Below are 21,279 nucleotides of genomic sequence, written 5' to 3' on the forward strand. Positions count from 1 at the left end.
GAGTAGAGTTCTGAATTACATTGAGATAATTAGACTCCTCAGATGATGAACAAAATGTCTTTCAGTCTACAAAAAAAGGCCTGTTGCATACATCTGAACTCTTTGGACAGCACAGACAACACAGACAGACGGATACTGTAGATATACAGTCAGACTGTATGTGTGGTGGCCCTGAGATTTGTGCGTCAATGTCTTAGACATGTGCAATGCCAACACAGACAGACAGATTGACAGACAACGTTTTTTTTTGTTAGAAATTGACACGTACCATATATGAGACCATAGTACTTTTATATAATTTGTGAGTTTAAAAAAGCAGAGCATTCTCACAACAATATTGTCTGATGGGTATCAACATTCATCACCTGTTTTAATTTACAGAATATGAATCCTTACCCTAATCTGAAGGACCATGCATCTACAAACTCAGATCTGGTTATGGATGGTTGCATGCACATGATGACTTTTGCCTGATCACAGCTCAGAGATTTCTAACACTTTAACTGTAACAGAATATTATGTCTTATGTGACAATTACCTATTACTCCAAATTCAACATTTTTTAAACCACTGAGAAAAATAAGATGTTGGTCTAATGACCTTTTTTCTCTTTTCACTGAGGATTGTGAATTTCAATGAGGATTTGTTATTCACATTTCTGCGACAGTACTAACAAATGTCTTGCTTTTTCAGATCCAATTATTTTACCCAAAAAGATAAAACAGAATGCTGAGGCACTACTGTATTGACACAAAACCGTTTGACATTTACAAAATAAAAAATGACAAATCCTTTCAAAGAGACTTGAGTATCACATTCTCTCATCCAAGAAAGTAGTAAAGCTGCACTTAGTGAATATGTAAAGCAAGTAAAAAATGCTCCAAGTTATATGGAATTCAATGCTGGTAAAGAACTTTGTGAGGTAGTTGAACTGTTAAACTGTGTCATGAGACATGACTGGTTTGAAACACCATATAAAAATATCTGAGCCACTTACAGAATTCTATACATTATTGTGATTGTTTGCTTTCTGATTTTTTGTCTTTTTTCGTTTTGTCAAACAAAACTTAAGCACCACATACGTAGGTCCCCTTTTCAATGTGCCAGACTCTCTGCTGCCCCTCCTGGTCATGTCTGATAGCACCATCCTCAAATGCCCCATGTCCTTGGCCACACCTCTGCTGAGGGGAAATCATATTCTACACACACAGCTCCTGTCCCGACTCATAGCTGTTCAAGAGCAAAGAAGGAAAACGAATCCACCTACAAAACGCTAGGAGGCCATGTCCATAAGTCTCCAACAGGACTGGTCCCATGTACCTGATTTATGATTGTACAGTGTCTCAGCATAGCCCAGATCCATGGATGAGCATCTGAACTGGGGGAGGGAAGAGCACCAACCGTGTTACTGCACCAAGTGCCACAGCGACCAGCAACTAATGGATGTACAAGGGCAGATTAAGGCATGGAGTGGGATTTGTACAGGTAAATATAATATACAACTCTTCCAGATACTGGAAAAGTTTTCATTTTAAAATGGTTTGAATAATTTAGTCAGGTCCCAAGAGAGCACCAAATTGCTGGTTGACGAGTCTCCACTGGCCTAACCAGTGCTCAGGTCCTTCCTGTGCCAGCCCTAGCCCAGCTGGGGGAAGTAGCCACCTCTACCTCCACCTCCTTCTCCTCCATCATCGGAGGAGGGGCGGGCGGCACCATTCACAATCCCACGTCCTCCACCATCACCTCGCCTCAATAATTAGACTAGGGTAGATGGTCACCCATCCTCCACCTCCTCTCCTCTCCTCAGTCGTCAGCTGTGGGGGGGTTTCACCAGTCACGGCACTCTCCCTCCTCATTGGGGTCCCACCTCCCTCTCATCCTGCTGCTCCTCTCCTCAAACATCAGACGAGGGTGGGTGTCCGTCCTCCACTTCCTCCTCCACCTCAGTCGTCAGCGGAGGGCGGTTGGCAGCGGTGGCAGCGCTCCCCCTCCTCCTCTGGGTTGATGAGCAGGTGGCAGGCGGTGGCCCTGATGCACAGCACGGCCTGGTCGGTGCGGGGCTTGACAGCGAGGGCCGAGCCCCACGGGTAGCCCTGGCACACCTCCAGATCCTCCAGGTCCAGCAGCAGATCCACCACCTGGGGGGAGTTTCAGGAACATGGTTAAGTGATCAACATGGCTAAGTTAAGGTAAACCTGCTAGAAAGTCAGAAAGGTTAGAAAATGCAGACTCCAGGACAGGCTCTCACCGTACTGTATATGAGCTAATTTACTACACTACATCCCTCTTAAAGTAACCAGGTTTCCTACTGAACCGCTTTCTTGGAATACTGCCTCTACAGTGTCTCACCGCCTCATACTGCTACAGTGTCTCCCGTGAATTATTTAGGCAGGTTAGCCAGTTTCAGAGACATGTAACAAGCATGATGGGAAAGGCCTGTTGTGCAGTGTTTTACATGAAGTATGATATGAACCCCACCCAAAATAATACAGAGCTTACTATGTAGTGAGACTAGTAAAGGAGACCCATAGTTATAGAGGGAGGTGTTTCTTGTCAAGGTGGCCGCAGAATCTTACAATCTCTGGCCGTTGCCAGACAGGGCTATTCTCTTTGCTGAAAACACTCAACTCCATCATCACAACATTGGTATGACAATGCAGAGAGTCTTAAGTCACCGATTAAGACATAGTAATTACTACTTTGATGACAGAAAGGGTATAGTAGAGGCTCTGCGCTAAGGGGTTAACTATAAACGGCTGGGACCTGACCTGGCTGACAGAGGAGAGGCGCGGAGGGTGGCATTGGTAGATGTGGTGTCTGGGTGGCAGCGGCAGGCCCTGGACGGTGAGGCAGTAGCAGAGGCCTGACTGGATGTGGAGGAGGGTGTCGGCCATGGGGGAGCGGCGGGAGCACTGCAGCAGCTGCACAGCTGGACCTGTCAATCAATCAGTCAAATATTATTTACATAGCACTAAATCCCAACTAGTTGTTGACCAAAAGTGCTTCTCAGTTACACAAATATTCACACACACCGGTTATGGAGGCTGTCATGTATGGCGCCAATGGTCCGGGGTTCAGGGGCAATACCCCCCCACCCCCACCACGCACGCACACACACACACACACACATTCTCTCTCTTTCACACACACACACACACACACACACACACACACACACACACACACGCACGCACGTCACACACACACACACACACACACACATTCTCTCTCTCTTTCACACACACACGCACGCACACACACACACACACACACACACACACACACACACACACACACCTTTAGCCAGCACAGCCATCCAGTAGGGAGGCAGAACCGTCGCACGCAACAATGACAGCAAATTGTGAAGCTCTCGATCAGAGGTGTCGGGACCTTCTCTCACAGGCTCAGAGGTGTCAGCCAAAGAGAACCTGTCAAAGATCTGGACGACAGGAAGGAGAACATGAGGAGGAGATGGAGAGGAAGGGAGGGACAGAGTAGAATAGTGAATCTTTACGAACAGAGTGATACGATTGGTCTCTATCAGTAAAGCCTACCATGTAATTTTGAAAGGTGACATATAAATTAACCATTTTCGTATTATTATTACTATTATTATTATTATTATTATTATTATTGTTATTGTTATTATTATTATTATTATTATTATCACCATCGTCACCATCATAGTTCTATTCTTATTATTGTAGATGGTTGCACCACAAGCGGTGGTTCTTAATTTTCGTCCCTCACTTGCAGTCTAAACGTAAAACCTTACTTTAGCATGCAACTATTCCTTCATGAGACAGTCACGGGAACTTTGAAAGGCACCTTATCAATCAGATTCTATCTCTCACTTACAGTAGGTTGGCAGTCCAGCGAGTCCTCTTCTACCTCTCTTTCTGTGTTCATGTTCACTCCCGTCATCGGCATCTCTTTACCGAGTGCCACATCGCCTCCTGCTGGTGGACTGATGAAACTGTACACCACCACTGGGCCCTGAATCCACACAGCACAAAACACACTGGCTATCCAAACTCTTTCTGGATAAATACATGAGCAGGAGCTCATTTAGCTGCACGTTTATTTAAAACAAAACATGTGCACACAAACACATCATTGATTCAAAAGAGAAATCAGATCCATGTCAAGGCAGAGATTCTGTTAGATTTGCTGAATCACTCAGCTCACCTGAGAGCCGCTGGTTTGGAGGAAGCTGCTGTTCATCGCTTGTCCTCCATTCTGAGGAGAGGGGAGCAGTAACTTAACATGAGCAAGAACAACCCTACTGTGTATGTGTGTGTGTGTGTGTGTGTGTGTGTGTGTGTGTGTGTGTGTGTGTGTGTGTGTGTGTGTGTGTGTGTGTGTGTGTGTGTGTGTGTGTGTCCGTTCTCACCTGGAAGACAATTGGGAAGGAATAGGAGGATGGCTCTTTGCTGTTGACCAGAGTACTGATGTACTCCTTGGTCAAGCCTTTGTCATCGTAGTCACCCTGAGATGAAGAACAATACTATTACTATACTAATACTCAAATTGATTCAAGATTCAGATTGTCCACTGACCGATTCATCGGTTTTCTTGACATGTGAACATATTTCCCAATATTAACATGGTATTCCTTAAATCATTTACATGATTTAATCAATGAAAACATTTGTGTGCATATATATATATATGTAAGGGCTGGGACTCCATTAAAATTTGTAATCGAATTAACCATGGGCTTTGGAATTAATTAATTGAAATTAATTGCATTTTAATCGCATATAAATATTTAACTTGAGAACCGTGAAAAGCATTTTTTTCACATGAATTTTGAACAATGACAATACATAAGATAAATCAAGAAAATAATGTTCTTTTTTTCAATGTGGTCAACAGACCAGTGCAATTTTTAAGGTAAAATGCTGCCCTTCCCTAGTCTAATCCAGAAATATGTAGCTTTTTTATGTCGCGATTAAAATGAGTTAATTTTTTAAATTGTGTTAATGTCTGTGTAGTTAATTAATCGAAATGAATCATGTTAAGTCCCAGCCCTAATATATATATATATTAGTTATTATAAAGTGATTATATAAAGTGATACCAAAAAACAATGGAAGGGAAAGTGGGTGGTTGACATAAAGGTGCACTGTGTAATATTTTTAGCACTTTATTTCCAGACTTCATGCTGTCCATCCACAAATGTCACCTTTATCATGAATACTCATCACCACCATCAAATTTTAAGTATTCATTATGATTGAGAAAATTGCACTTCTCATACATGAAAAGGAGGATCGTCTCCATGGACCAACATTTTGAATTTCCAGAAATAGATATTTTTAGCTGCAAAACTTGCTTAATATGTCAAAAGGCAGCAGGGTTCAATGAGCAGCATAGTTGCAATACCTTCTCTGGCCACCAACCTACACAGCGCACCTTTACTAAAGTGATTTGTAAGTAATAATGTGATGTTGGCTCACCTCCGGCATCTCAAAGTGAAATTCATCCTCCTCCTCCTCCTCCAAAGCCACATCCTCCTCAGCCTCTTCCTCCAAAGTCACCTCCTCCTCAATCTCTTCCTCCAAAGTCACCTCCTCCTCAACCTCTTCCTCCAAAGTCAACTCCTCCTCCGCCACCTCCTCAGCCTCCACCTCCACCTCCTCCCCCACCTCCTCAGCCTCCACCTCCACCTCCTCAGCCACCTCCTGAGCCTCCACCTCCACCTCCTCCTCCTCCTCCTCCTCCTCAGCTTCTGGCTCCTGCTCTTTCTTCATCTCCTCCGCCCCCTCCTCTGCAGACTCGGTGCCAGTGCTGTCGCGTTGCCTCTTCAGCTTCCTCTTCCTCTTCTCCTCATCTGGGTCCAGGTAGTCTTGCTCCCAGACTGGCTTCTTGTGTTGTCTTTGGGACCGCGGCCTGGTGGGTACTGCAGGGCTGGTGGGCTCCACCTTCGATGGCGGCTTATAGGTAGGGCTGGGTGGGGCGGTCCTCGACTGAGTCCTGTTGGTCGGAGCAAGGGTGTGGGGCTCTATCTTCACCTGTAGCCTTTTGGGAGACTTGATAATCGACTGCCGCTTGTAGCCTGGCTTCCCCCGGTATGGTTCCCATGGCTTTTAGTGCAGTTGTGTAGAGACATCATGAAAATAAATAAAACAGCTGCATTGGAAAAAACTTCGGGATACAAACCACATGTGTTCAAAATCTACTCCATTCAGCAGCTAATTTCAACTATCCTGTGAACCACCAAATGTGTTGATTGATATCGACAAATCATGCGTTGATGGTGTCAATGTCAAAATTCTTCCAATTTCCAATTCACCATTTAACAGGGTCTGCCCATTGGTCCGACAGCCCATTATTCCGACAGACAGTAAGCCATACGGGAGCATCACGCAGCTACTAGGGTAGGTTAGGCTACACGTGGGCACATCTTTTCAGACAAAACATGCATTTGCTGACGGCTAGGGTTAGGAATTGTTTTGGTTTGGGCATAGTTCTTACGTTTTCAGTAAACTTAAAAGTGACTATTTACAAACTTGTGACACTAAAATAATTGTATACTAACAGAACATGCCTTTACTGATGGTTAGGGTTAGGGTTAGGAATTGTTTAGGTTTGGACATAGTTTTAACGTGTGTGGTCGTACTAATGGGGTGTCGGACTAATGGGCCGTTGTATTGGACCAATGGGATGTAACCCCATTTAACAGGCATTGCACAGTCGATCAAAACTGCGTCTGACCAGACAGCAAAATCTGCTACGTTAGGTGATTCTGTGTCTATATTGCATTGAGCTTTCGGTGATACCTTGATATCTTTTACCCTGAGGTAGGACTGTAGGACATGAGCACATTTCCAGAATTGGTGGACTGCTCCTTTGAGCTGTAATGTGACATGACCCTGTCAGACTCTTACCTTGAGTCCAAGCTCGATGCACCAGCGCTTTTGGCACTTCTGCCTCAGAGTGTTGCGACCGCCAAACTTGGGCTTGTCCAGGCAGAAGGTGCATTTTCCGCAGTCTTTCCGCTGGCACGCCTCACATTTGAAACACATTCGGCGTGACCGTGGTTTCCTCGTGCTCTTAACCTGTGCAGAGAAAGTAGAATAGAGGAGAAGCTTCACTGCAATCAGTTCCCATTGTAGCCACAGTTCCACCTAGTTGCCACTAGTTGGCAAACGCAGGCAAGTGAAAAAGGAATGGAATGGGAAGTTGAGTTCATAGGGCTAAATGCTAACATTTAGCAGTCACAAATCTCATAAATACAATATTCCTGGTAAGAACTATGGCTGGTGTTATAGAGGCTGTATTGTCAATTTTTTTCAGGTGTTTAGTTTTTCCAGAAGGGCAGGAGATTTCGACCTGTACTTGCTAGCCTTCTGCTAATGTTTACAGATTTGGCATCATAAATTAAGCTTGCTGACCCAGTATATAATGATCTAGTGGCGCAAAAAAAAAAATATTCAAATGAGTTCTTATAAGTTCTAGCTTCGAACTGAATATTAATATTTCAGGGCAAAAAAATTATACAAGGAGAAAAAAACATTATTGTAGGCAGCTCCATTGACACCCATTCATTTTTCACTTGTCTGTGGGTTAGGGTTAGCTAGATGCAGCTAGTTGCCGATAACGTGCAACTTCCGTCAGTGAACCCCCTCTGGCTTATACGTATTTCATTAGACTGTGTCTCATTAGCCTGTGTCAAAAGAAAAGTATTGTCATTGCCCAGCATTTACCATGCCTCGTTTAGTTTGACATGAACCAAAACATTAAAGCAACAGGAACTAGTTCTATTTTTTAATCATACTACAAGTTCACTTTTAGACATTGCAGCCAGTTAGATGTAGCCTGGTGAACCAGCGCCACCCGCTGGACAGCAAAAATGTTTTGTCTACGGGTGGGTCTGGCCTCGCATAATGATTCAATGAAGCCAGAATGCCATGAATCTGGCAAACCAATTACAACGCAAAGATGTGTTTTCAGTCAAAGCGGGCAGGGTTTTGAGGGAAGGTTGTTCTCATCAACAATCTTCGGATGTATTATGCATCGAGGCCAGACTAAATTAGACATCCACATTTAGTCTGGTTTATCAGGCTAAGTTAGATGTAAAAAAGGTGAGTTGCCCTGCTGCGTTAATTTTGTAAGGCAACTCAACTTGAAAAGTCTCGAGTTAACACTTGAGTTGAGTTAACTCAGGGCAACTTACCTTTTTATGTTTAACTGGCTTGCAATGTTTTACAGTGTTGGCAACAGACCTGAAAATCCTTCAAACTACATACAGACAGATCACTCCTTCAAAATTGCTTTGTGCATAATCAATTCCGAATTGTCTTTCACCCTGCCAAGTTGATAAACCACTAAATTGAGAGGGCATGCACACCCTGAACGTTTTTTTTTATGAGCAGGTGCAGTATCTATTGCTAACGTTTCGGCACTAAGCCAATAAAACACTAACAAAATAATACATAATAAGTTAAATTACAGAAGCTTAAGTTGACTAAATGAATGCACAATCATAAATTCACACAGTTGGCACAGTAAATTTACATAATCAGCAAACACAGAAAAATATTCTCACCCCAATTGTAGATGTGCTTTTCACTTTCCTTAGTGGCTTCTGGAAAAAACACCAAATGCCAATGATGTGGCCAAGGTGAGAAGGTGTAAATACTGTATATACATAGCAAGTTATGGGGACAAAATGTATTCCTGACTCCGCTGGCTACTAGCCTGGTTTCACCATCTCTTCATACTTTCATTCATAGAGGAGGGGTGTCAAACTCATTTTGTGTCAGGGGCCATATACAGCCAATTTGATTTCAAGTGGGACGGACAAGTAACGTAATTGTGAAATATCACAAATTTCTGCTTCATCAGGATTGCGTTGCTTGTCTGTCATGTCGAGGTGGATGACAGTAAATGGCAAACAAAAAAGGCCAATTTGTTCTCAAGTGTTGAAACCGCAACAGACTTACACATGCCTTCATAAATCAATCGATTCTTTTGCTAAATCAGTCGTAAGACTGCATAGTGTTATCACTCCATGTTGGTAATATCTTCAAGTTATGTGGGTTGTATGTAATGTATGTATGTATGTCTGTATATAGGCCTGTGTCCTCTGTTTTTGTCAGTTGTGTAATAGTCTTGTGATGTGATGTTATGTGTATGTGTGCAATATGAAATCATTTGCCATGGAATTGACTATTTACCAGGCAAACACATCACTTTCTTTATCTTAAAATAAGTATGCAGAATCTTTTTGAGGCCGACAATAAGTTTGCTAAATAGTCTCATTATGTGTAAACATTAAAAAGTATGTATTTACAAAGTTATCCACATACGTGTAAACATGCTCTAAGAAAAAATGATGAAGAAGACATTAAAAACATGAAACAATTCTAAAAATCGTTACATGACGCTGAATGACACTCACCTCTACATTTTGTATATTTTTTGTAGAATTTGCAAGGACCCACTGACCCTGCCCAACCTTGAACACAAATAATTGTAAATAAATGTAAATAACAAACACATTCCTGCATTACCACAGGATGCCCATGTATAACATCCACAAGATTTAAAATTATGTACCACAAAAATGCCAGATGAAGGCTTTGTTTATCTTGGAATAGCATTGCATATGTCCAACAACATCACTGTAGTGTTCTATTAGTCAGTACACTGATTCTTGAGAAAGTGGCTAAAACATGTCTCAGCAATAAACTGCCAATTCTGTGGAAAATGAACTTCATTTTCATGAACAAAATGAATCCAGGTAAAGACCCAGGGGTCTGTTACACAAATGTACAGTCGTTTGAAACATTTAAGTATAATTGTATTACTTTTCATGGCTATAAACCTGCCCACACCCTGTAAAAACAGCTGTCCCAAGGACAGACATCATCATTTGAATTGACTTAAAATGTAAAAATCACTGATATTATTGAATAATATCACCCTGATGTGAAAGTCCATATTGAAGTGGTTCTGCAGATATGCACATAGTGCGTGTAAAGCAATATTTACTACTATTTTCTGATTGCTCAAAGTGTGTCCAGCATATTAGTCACCACCGTCAGATTTTTTTAAAAAAGACAATAAAATCAGGTATGCACAAGGTCATTGTCATTACTTAGGACCCCTTTTCGAACCTTTAGCTCTACTGAATACTTCACCATCACTGAAGCTCCTGTAAGTTTACTATTTTCTCCTCAATTAGTTAATTTGTTTGGACACTGGTACTGTCCCAACCATAAACTGTCAACACCGTCGGGGGTTTTAATATTATTATGTTACATTAATGTTATTTATACGTGTATATACTTTTTCAGAAGCGGCATGAAGCCCCTAAGAAACAGAGCGAAAACGAAGTGGCTAATGTGAGCAAAAAATGCATAATATGTAAAAGACTGATTTTTTTGTCTCACACCGTCAGATGTCACCACCGTCAGATTTTGTTCCGCTCATCATCTTGTTCCATATTTTACTAAATTGTGCTGGTTAATGAAACATTACAAGACATGTTAGTAATAATTGTTAACCAAACTTATACTCTAGCCTCCACTGAGGAGCATTTGGAGGGTTTTTTGTCACAAAACCTGACGGTGGTGACATCTGATGGAGTTCACAAAAAAGCATGTGTTTTACATGTTTTTGACAAGTTTTAAGAATATGCTTCCAATAAGTATCTACAATTATGTTGAATTGTAAAAGTAATTCACTTAAATACAGTAAACATATTTTTTTACTTCTAATTCTGTCTGACGCGGTTGACAAAACCAAGAAGGAGCCTATTTTATGAAAATGTAAAACATGGGGAGCTTGGCCAATACATTCACTGCACAGCCAAGACCTTCATCTATGATAATACACTTCTATATTTTGGATTTCAACAACTTAAAACCTGTTTATGCCACATTTTCAATAATCTAGGCCTACTTCCTAGAGCAGTGGTTCCCAACCTTTTTCTTCAGGGACCCATGTTTTTACTATTGTAAGCTTTGGTGACCCAACCACGCGAGCGCCCGCACGAAACGGAGTCACAAGATGCCCTCTGTTTCCTGGGAAAACTTATTTTAGTTATTTTATTCCTCAATTCTTCTTTGGTCAAATATAGAATACATTTTTAATGTAGCACTTACAATTTGCTGCTTCTATGCATGTATTAGTTAAATGCTTTGTCATTTAGGCTAATCATCATGGGCTATATATTTCAAATGAAACCCCTTAAAATCAAGAGGGCTCCGCGACCCCCTGTGGATCTTTGGCGACCCATAAGTTGGGTCCCGACCCATAGGTTGGGAACCACTGTCCTAGAGTATCTAACAAATGAAGAAAAAACACACGCACAAACATACTGTGCACACACAAAAATAAAGCGTTTATGCTAGATGTCATTGACTTGAGAGGGCTATTTATTTTGCTAAATGTAGGTAATAATTAGGTCACTTTCACCACCCTCAGATTACTGTCACCACCGTCAGTTCTTAAGTCACCACCGTAAGAAGGAGTTTTGGACATTTTAAATGAATATGCTTACAAAATTTTCCTTTGGAGTTGTTGAATTATCAAAGTAATAGTAAATTTAAGCCTACACGAATATTTGTGAAATTACAAAAAAATGTTTGGTCTATTTAGGCATTAAGAAAGCATTGTCTGACAGCACATATTTTTAAATTAGAACACATGAAACAGTATTAAAATAGAATGAAAGTGAATTTTCAACATTTAAAGGCGTATGTGTGAACCAAAAAACACACATAATCACTTAAAAACTCCAGATACATATGCAACCAAATCAATACACTTTTTTATTGCTTTTAATTGTGTCTGACGGTGTTGACAAAAAACAAGGTATGATCGGAGAAAAACCTGATTTCTGAAAAAAAATCAAAATGGGGAGATTGGCCTTGTGCATTTCTGAAAAGCCAAGACCTTTGTCTACGAGGATATACCATATTATTTTGTAATTCACTTCGTTTTTTTCTTTCAAGATTACAACCTGTTTTAGCCACTTTCTCAAGAATCAGTGAGTAACAATGACACCAATTCAAAGGTAAGGAAGACAAACATACAAATACAAAACAAAATACATGTACCTTTTTGAAAATCATATTTCTTTTGGGACTGGCTGAAAAAGATTAAATGACATAGCACAAAGGTTAGAAAGCTTCTAGGCTATTCTTGCCACCTGCATATGGTTGATACCGAAAATATTGCTATAACAATGAGAGAATTAGGAGTGAATACTAGAATAGAGAGATGAATACTATAGATAAAAAAATATAAACACAATGAAAAAACTTGAGAACGTACCCATACATCTACCACAGAGCTTCTCATCCCCCAGAGTAATAAAGGAGTCTTTACACCTGGGACAATCTCTGGAGGAGAACAGAGTTCACACAACACATAGTTGAAGCCAACTATTTACTTGCATATACAGACATCACTAGCATGACTGTTCATTCTAGGGCCATCTGCTTGATCTGCTCATGAATATGGAATGGTGGAACAACACGATTGATTGAATGACAGACTGATTGATTGACTGATTGATTGGCTATACGTATAGAAACTATATTGATTCTCAATATATACATGCAATATTTTCACAATATATACTAGGCACCGTATAAAATACAGTATTTTAACATGCAAATACAAATGCAAAAAGCATCACATAGTATTTAAGGTATAATTTAAACCACTCACCTCACAGCTGGGTTCATAGCAGAAGCCACATTCTTGGCATCTACAACTCTCTGTAGCGGTGGTGGTGAAGGACACAAGCTAGGGACCATCTTGACCTCCTCCTCCACCTCCCCCTCCCCTTTCCCCTCTACCTGCCCCTCCCCAGGAGCTTGGCCACTGGGTGGCGCTGGATGGATTATGCTCCTGGTGCTCTGCATGGGACTCACTGGCTTCAGCCAGGCCTGACCAATCAGATTGGCAATAGGGACTTTGCCGGAGCCGTGGACGGGGGCGGGGGAAGGGGCGGGGCTGAGGAGCCCAAGGTGTAGAGGGGGCGAACTGTCCGACAGCTTTGCGGGTGGGGAGACTGGGGTGAGGCGAGGAGGACTGCCAAAGTCACTCGGGGACTTTGGATGGTCTGGGTGTGACCTTGAGAGTGGCCGTGGAGGTGTGGTCACGCAACTTTTAGAGAGGCTTGGGGGTGTGCCATGGTTAGATGTGGTGGAAATGTTGTCCACCTTGGGTGTTGTGACTTTCCGTGGTCTTCCAGGTTTCCTAGCTGGGGTAGCGGGTGGTTCAGATGGGGTGGTGGTTCCTGATGTGTCCCCGTTTTCTGAGTTACTGCCGTTGCTCTACAAAAGCAGGACCAACAAGGCATACCTTTATGAAGCTATGTATCATTCATTTGCAACACTGCTTATTACCAAGATGGGTTAGATGTGGTGGAAATGTTGTCCACCTTGGGTGTTGTGACTTTCCGTGGTCTTCCAGGTTTCCTAGCTGGGGTAGCGGGTGGTTCAGATGGGGTGGTGGTTCCTGATGTGTCCCCGTTTTCTGAGTTACTGCCGTTGCTCTACAAAAGCAGAACCAACAAGGCATACCTTTATGAAGCTATGTATCATTCATTTGCAACACTGCTTATTACCAAGATGGGTAGGCCCTCTCTCTCTCTCTCTCTCTCTCTCTCTGTCTCTGTCTCTCTGTCTCTCTCTCTCTCTCTCTCCCTCTCAAATCTTTACAGTGTGGCTTGTGTTGTGAATGTCAGAAATGTAGTGTTCATTTCATATTCTTGCCAAATATTAAGGCAATAGGGTAAATGCTACATTGCCTTCTAAATCTGGTTCTATTGCTGGCCCATTTGGTGAGCAAAATGTGAAAACTACAAAAGCACCAAGCTATCAATTGCTACTTACACTAATACAAAAATACAGTATTCGTCTTTCCTCACTGAAGAACAGTGCCCTCTATGAAAGGTTTGAAAGAATGTTACGTAGATAATGCAGGTCATGTGTTGCATTTAGATTATAATCTCCCTTCAAATCTCATACCGAGATGTTGGTCTGAACAAGAAGATAACGATTAACGTTTCACAAACGGCCTGGTTAACCCCCTTCCCTCGGTTTCCTACTCGTCGAGGCCAGAAAAGGCTGTACCGAAGATTAAACCAAATATTTTCTTAGTCCCAATAGAAAGTCACTGCTTAAATCATGTCACTGCCTTGAACACCATTCTACCTAGGGCCACTAGAGCAGCGAAAGTTGATTGGTTCCCGACAAAGTGGTTGGCGTTCCTGATTTCTCCGGAGCTCAGAAACGATATTTGTATTGCTCCTGGCCTGACTAGAAGCAACACCGAAGGTGTTGCGTCACTAGGAGGGCGTGGCCTGTCTAGTGTTGTATGGCCTGTGTCATTAAGATGGACTTACAAAACATTTAAAATGGTTTAAAGTAAATATTGATTTATTTGTCATTCATAATATTTAACTATAAATTGTATTGCTGTGTTTACAGTGCACTTTTGTTTGTTTCACACCTATCATGTTTGGTCCGGATCAAATTCCGTTTGGTCCCTTGGTTCGGACTTTTTGGGTTTAATGTGAAAACAAACCACCTAACTCTCGTTTGGGCCAAACAAGCGTACCAAGACAGAGCTGAAAGGATCCCTGATGCGGATCTTATGGAGGTGTGAAAGCAGACCGTACCTAATCCATGTAGGCTTATTTTTGGTTTAGTCTGAGGTTTTGCACTGAAAAGGATGGTGTGCCGACTCATTCTTAGCTATGCTAGTAAATAAGTTAACCACAACGTGACTTGAAGTGAAAAGCAAGACTGCTGTATGAATAGGGCTAATATCACATAACTTTTACTTCTTGCCTGAAGAGCAAGGAATGTCATAATGTCATGATGTATGCTTGTCATCTTGCCCATTGATGTTGTTGAAAAAAGCAAGTGCACAATAGTAGGCTATAATAATTGTACAATAGTTAACTTTTTAACTTCACTTGTGGATTTCGTGCTTTGTACACCTTTTGTTTCTGACCGTAGCTGAACGATTTCAGGGCACGTGGCTTTGTTGACAGATTTTGGTCTACTACCTAAAGCGTAGACCTACAATGTGAAAGTGAACCACAGCAAAAGGAAAAAAAGATTCAGACCAAAGCAAGTGAACTATCAAACTTTCCTGGTCTGAACCCCTACGAGATACCACCTAACAATGCAGTTACCTACCACTAATGATGGCCTGATGCAGAATACCCCATCTTTGAAGTTAAAGCAGCTCAAGTCAGTATTAGGGAGGTATCTGGCAAGTTCAACTTTACTCCTCACTTGAACACCATCTGGACTGAAATACCAAAAAGGAAAACAATAAATTAGCATCTTAAATCAAAACCTTACCACTTACATGTTTAGGAGTAATCTACAGGATTCATCTACATGATTTTACACCAGCCTAACTGTACCTCAAATAGTATGCGTCTCTTCTGGTCCCTTGTTTACAATAGGTCACTCTTTGCTTCCAGCCTTTTCCCAATATGGGCCAATCCGTCCACAGTGTACCTGACTCCTTATTTATCTTTCTCTTCTTTCTTCTTCCTCTGGAAAATGCCCTGCTGGGAGAGAGAAAAAAATCATAAGCACGAAGCATTTGTGAGCTGCATCGTACATAGATATAGAACACTAGCTATCGCGTTCAGTGTCTGCACATGGCCTGCATTGGGCATTGCCATCTTGATGCAGCAGTAAGTTTCTCACACTAGCGGCAAAGATGTTGTTCTACCACCACCCACAGGATAATTCACACATTGCTTTTACGTGTAGCCGAACTAACATGTGGATGATTCATTCCAATAAACATTTTTGGTCAACGCGATATTTAGTGTTCTATATCTACTGTATTTGTATTATACGCTACTAATATTCATATTAAGACTCATTTTCTGTAACCAACACTTAACAGCTGTGGTAATACATCATCTACCACACTAGTGTAAATGGACTGGTCATTGTTGTTGGAGTGGCTCTTTAGATAAAATTCAAACTCAACCTCCAAGTTTGCCTTTAAACCAGATGAGCAGTGTGGATCGCATCCAAAATACAGCCATTGGAACTCATTTCAAATGAGCCAAGAAGTTCTCAAAAAAAGCTTTGCAAAGCAAACACATACAGGCCATTCTGATGATTCCTCTTCAAAGTGTTACTTCCTGTGAGGTCTTTCTCCTGCCAATCTACGTGACCATGATGACTCTCCTCCTCCTCCTCCTCCTCCTCCTCCTCCTCCTCCAAGTCATCCAGGGGTTCTTGCCAGTCTGCTGAAAGGGGGTCGTGGGATGGCTGACCTCCCAGACCAAAAGGAGTATCCTCCTGTTTTGAGGGAGTACCTTCTGCCTCTGTTCTCTGGCCCGACTGGGGACTGCTGTTCATCTGAGCCATATGTAGAACTCTTGGGCTCTTCTCACTTTCAGAAGCTTATTGTTGCAATTGCCATGGGAATAAAACACCTCACCTGGTCCAGTGTTTTATTTACCCTGCAGGGTTCTTGCACATTTCCATCGGATTGTGTGCAACATAATGTTCAACACTTGAAAACTAAGCAATTTCCAGCTCTTTCTTGTCAACATCAATCTCATGCTGAAACAATCAAGTCCCTCATGCTTGATTTGTATTTAAAACAGATTGTATTTAAAACAGAGCAGAAACTTTTTTCACCAAAGTCACCACACAGGTAAAAGAATTGGGATGAACTTGGGATGAGAAGCGTCTTTGAATGTGACTGACAAATGTTCAGAACTGTTGAGGAAAAGCACAGATTGATTGACAAGTGAGAAACAAGAAATGATGAGCGAGAAATAAAAAAAACAGATAAGGATTATGGTTTATACTGTACAAGAAGCCCTTGTGGTCTAAAACATTTAAGGGTTAGGCCTATATCTGCATAGGAACCTCTTCAATCACACACAGCTTACCATTACTCCATGCCAAGAGCAGACAGCACACAATATGGAGTGGAATTAACTGACCTTTTTCACCCTATAAAATAGGATGAACAAGATTTTTATTAGACTGCAGATTAGGAAAGATTACTTAAACCTGCCTCAGTTAAAATTTTTAATGAACCAGAATAAAAAATAAATTAAAAAAAATAAATCAATTCTTCTTTGAAAAGAACACTAATCAATTCAGATTATTCCATTTTGAATTCCTCTTCTGTGTTAACAGTTTATTCTTCTTTAAAATAATTGTGGTTGATCCACGCATGATCGTAACTATGCGATGACCCAAGGGGCAACAACGTAGACCCAGCGTATGCATTCTCTGTCCAATCGAAAAACTTTCTGATCCCCAGACGTTGAACAGAATTAAATCAAATAAAAGTGCTTCATGTAACAAGAAAGACACTCATTTCAATTTCAAGGAATTTAATGCCGATCTATTTATTCAGAATTTAAAAAATAATAGTAACTGTGCATCTACATGTATTTGCTGTATGCAATCATGATATTAGGAGTAACCTTCTGCTCTTTTTCAATCAGAATCATGACTCTTCAATTATTTAATATTGCTTCTAAATCAACACCCACCAACCGTTTCAGTTTGGCTGGTAGAAAAGAAAACTTACTTGCCACCTTGACAGAGAGTATGTTTGGTGAGTAAGATTTAATATCTATTCGTCAAACTGGCTGGTGAGGAGATGGCCAATCCAGCTATAGGCCTATGTAGACTATAGTAGGGTAATACACTACACACTGACATGAATATAAATAGCCACCTGAACTACAATACAGTGAAATGGATGCGCCATGTTCCTCCATATTACACCGAATGCAAATTCTTAACATCTTTTCAACTTTTTTACAGTTCATGATTTTTTTTCTTTTTGCACACATTTACAGGGATTAATTAACAAACACACAAACAAACATTTAATGGATGAATTTAGTGATTCAGCCATTTTTCACCTAATGTAGGCGGCAAGTCCAATATTGCCATATTGTGTGCTTAAGGGAACACTGTAGGACAGTAGTTCTCAACCTTTTTTTAATAAACGCCCCCTGGACCTCATCATAAGCCTCCCAACGCCCACCGTGACCTTGACCCCATCCCCCACCACCACCCAAGACAACTAAGTCCCGCCCCTTTCAGCTGTGCCCAACTCTTCACTCTACACCAGTGGCTCTCAACCTTTTTTTGATTAACACCCCCTGGACCTCATCATCATAAGCCTCACAACACCCCCTTAAACACATGATACGCCTGCCAAAGCCCCCCTTAGTATTACAAAATAAATGCCCCCCAATGGCAACTAAGCACCGCCCCCTCTCATCTGAATCCTTCTAAACGCCCCCGTAGGTCTCCCCAACACCCCCTGGGGGGCTGTAGAGACCCTGTTGAGAAATGCTTTTCTACACAAAGGCTCCCAAACGCCCCATGGGGGGCTATAGGGCTCCCGCTGAGAAACACTACTGTACCAACGTCATGGATCCCAAAGGTGGTAATTGGCCTACATTGTAATTTCTATTTAATTTCAATGTAATGACCATTTATAACATAACATACTACAATTAATTAGGCCTACCATGCAGTTTTGCTGGGAAAATAAAAACCCTGCGTCAGCCTATCCCTTTAGAAGGTTGGTGACCTAATTAGTTAAATCACCTGTGTTAGGAGCACGGACAAAGGGGGCATCTGGCACGAGTTTTATTTTTTTTTCAATTCAGTTTATCTGTACCCACAAATAAATATGAGAATGACCACACGATCAAAAACAGGAATCGAGCGCCGAGGATAGTGACAGACGGGTGTTGCTCCGATCCAGTTTTGAATAACAGCGCCACCTGTCCAAAATCTGAAGCAAACAAACAATGGGAGCAGAAGGGTAACGCCGAAGAAAAGCTCTGTCGACAAAAATGACGTGTGTCCATGAAGTAGGGGAGGTTGTTACTCTTTAGTTACACACTTAAAAGAAAGCAAGTGGCCAAGTCCGCTGTGGTTCTGTGAAAAGGCACGAGTGGCCTCGCGCTGCACGAGCGAGCTCCCGCCCCCAACATGGCAGGCAGGCAAGTCTGTGAAAGATCGAGTGAAAAGAGGGAAACACGCAGCATTGCGAACATATAGGTTAACCTTGTGAAATGAGGTCTATGGTTAATGGTCGTGTCTTATGAAGATGATGATTTAGAAATAACCCAGCCCATAAAATGGCATTAATAAATCAGTTCCGACCGATCGACGATTCAGATCCTGTCCTCGTCCTGGTTGACGACGCTGATGATGCAATGTGGTCTACTCGGCCATTGAACACATTCACGTCTCAACGTGGTTACAGTTCTCGTATAGAGACTCTATGACAATAGGCTACCTATTACATATTTGGAGACGCAAAAAGTTAATTCTACATTGTTAATATCATTACAGAAAAAAGAGCAGTCGTTGTCGACGGACCGAGGAGGCGAGGCGACCAAGTCAGAACGATTTGAACATGGGCTACTCTTAATTTCATTGAACTCTGCATTCATGTGTGGCCTACAACAATGACTTGGCCCGTGTCCTATTTGTCAAAAATCCACGATAAGTCAGTTCATTTGGTATCGAATACAACGTCTTGAAAATGAAAAACAGAATTTGGACAGAAAAGTTAATGGCGAGACCCACCATTGCGCACAGAATATAAAAAAGAAGGTGTGATAGACTGCTTAGGGTGGGGGAAGGGGATAATTTGTGATGGAAAATTTGTGATGGTCATAGTTCATTAATCTGTGACAGTTATGTAGAACTCTAATTTACTACGTTTTGATCTAATGTAGACTAATCTTCAGGAAGGGAATTGCTTGAGGCATTGCGCGTAGGAGAAAGGAACGAGCATTCTCGCCTCACTCTTTGGCCGCTTGAAAGCTGATGCTGGTTAACGCATTGGACATTAGTTCATTGCTATCAATTGCTATCTGCACCCGTTTAGAAAATGTGAAGGCATATTCTGACTGAAATTCATGAACACCTATGCACTTTTGGCAGATAGACAGTCAGTTGCCCAGAATGTCAACCGTGACGATTACGAAGATTGTTTTGTATTCACCTAAGTTTATTTAAATATATATATATATATATTTACAACCTTACTTAGGCCTAATTAGATTACCACCAGAAAGCTGCAATTCTGACAGTTGTATAAAGGCTTCATATGCCAGGGGTTCCTGCAGGTTCCTGCTCTGACACGCGTGCCATTTGAAATCAATTGCCTACTGTCCTACATTTAAAACATTAGCCTATAGGCCTATTTACTTGGACACGCTCATTAAATATTGTATTGATTGTAGGCTATTGTATTGTAGGCTATTATTGTATAATGTATACTGACATCTGGCCAGGCGTGCATGTGATGCGATGTAAACAAACTATCCATGTGATAAGAACTCCTCATCTAGTCTACTTGGTGGCATTAATGGATAAAAGTTGTTATTCCCTCGTTTTAGTCTAGTCTGGTGGAAAAAACACTGTTGTTTTGCATGTTTTAGTAGATTTACAACACACTTCATCTGCTGTGGAGTTCGCGGTTGGCCCAAGACATTGAGCTGCATACAGTCTGTTCAAGGCATGTTGATTCGCCCCTCGCTGTCGCTTCCTCCTACAACAGCGTACAGCGCCGAGTGCGCTACGGAATCGCGGTCACGGACGCGAGGTTTGGCTATTTTTGGGACACGATTGCGCTTTAAAACGCGCACACATCTTCTCGTCCGAAAGATAATCGGGGGCACGAGGACGTCACGCCACATTCGAGCGTGTTCGATGGGTAATGAAAGAAAATATGTGGTTTTCCCTTACCAAAGCTTCGTCGTCTTCTGCACCCGTCATCAGAGTCAGCGTCAAACACGGAGCATGTGCAGTAGCTTCTCACACGAATCGTACGCTACTCTCGTCTACGAACTTCTTCGATAGCGCTATTCGCAAGTCGAAAATTGAAGTGAAAACGTGCAAATCCGGAATGTTCTTTCGCCAAAACTATGGTGAGACCACAGTGAGACCTCCGTTGAAAACAGCGTCCCACGTATTTTTGCCGTCTGCAATCAGACTCATTTTAAAACTATATAGGCCTATCTCAAAGTCTGTGCAAATCATTGTAAAGAATTAAGGCCATGGTCTGCTGAACGAAATGGTTCGGACTATTCTGATAAAGCCGGCATGTTGTTTTCAGATGAACAGTGCCATGCTTTCCTGCTTGTCGCCGATCAATAGGCAATAGAGCCCAACGCAGGTCGATTCTGCAAGGACAGAAAATATATTTTCTTCTCCTTATATTCTACATCAACAGCTGTGAAATTTGCATCATACAATTTCATTA

At 41.7% G+C, this 21,279-nt stretch overlaps 1 protein-coding gene across 1 annotated transcript; it reads right to left on the bottom strand.

Annotated features, from left to right (window-relative positions):
* Nucleotides 1-246: 246 nt before the first annotated feature.
* Nucleotides 247-20,972, bottom strand: LOC134457454 (uncharacterized). Its single transcript, XM_063209463.1, has 20 exons — nt 20,763-20,972; nt 16,913-16,976; nt 16,114-16,736; nt 15,410-15,559; nt 15,177-15,291; nt 13,409-13,522; nt 12,691-13,301; nt 12,292-12,359; nt 12,075-12,106; nt 9,410-9,466; nt 8,555-8,593; nt 6,894-7,064; nt 5,667-6,089; nt 5,463-5,618; nt 4,394-4,489; nt 4,189-4,239; nt 3,859-3,996; nt 3,298-3,439; nt 2,769-2,935; nt 247-2,138 (listed from the first exon to the last, which is right to left on the bottom strand). The coding sequence occupies exons 3-20, from the start codon at nt 16,377-16,379 to the stop codon at nt 1,944-1,946; spliced, it is 2,991 nt and encodes a 996-aa protein (XP_063065533.1). The 5' UTR covers nt 16,380-16,736; nt 16,913-16,976; nt 20,763-20,972; the 3' UTR covers nt 247-1,943.
* Between the last annotated feature and the right edge of the window lie 307 nt (nt 20,973-21,279).

The sequence above is a fragment of the Engraulis encrasicolus genome, chromosome 10 (genome assembly GCF_034702125.1).
Source record: "Engraulis encrasicolus isolate BLACKSEA-1 chromosome 10, IST_EnEncr_1.0, whole genome shotgun sequence".
NCBI lineage: Eukaryota > Metazoa > Chordata > Actinopteri > Clupeiformes > Engraulidae > Engraulis > Engraulis encrasicolus.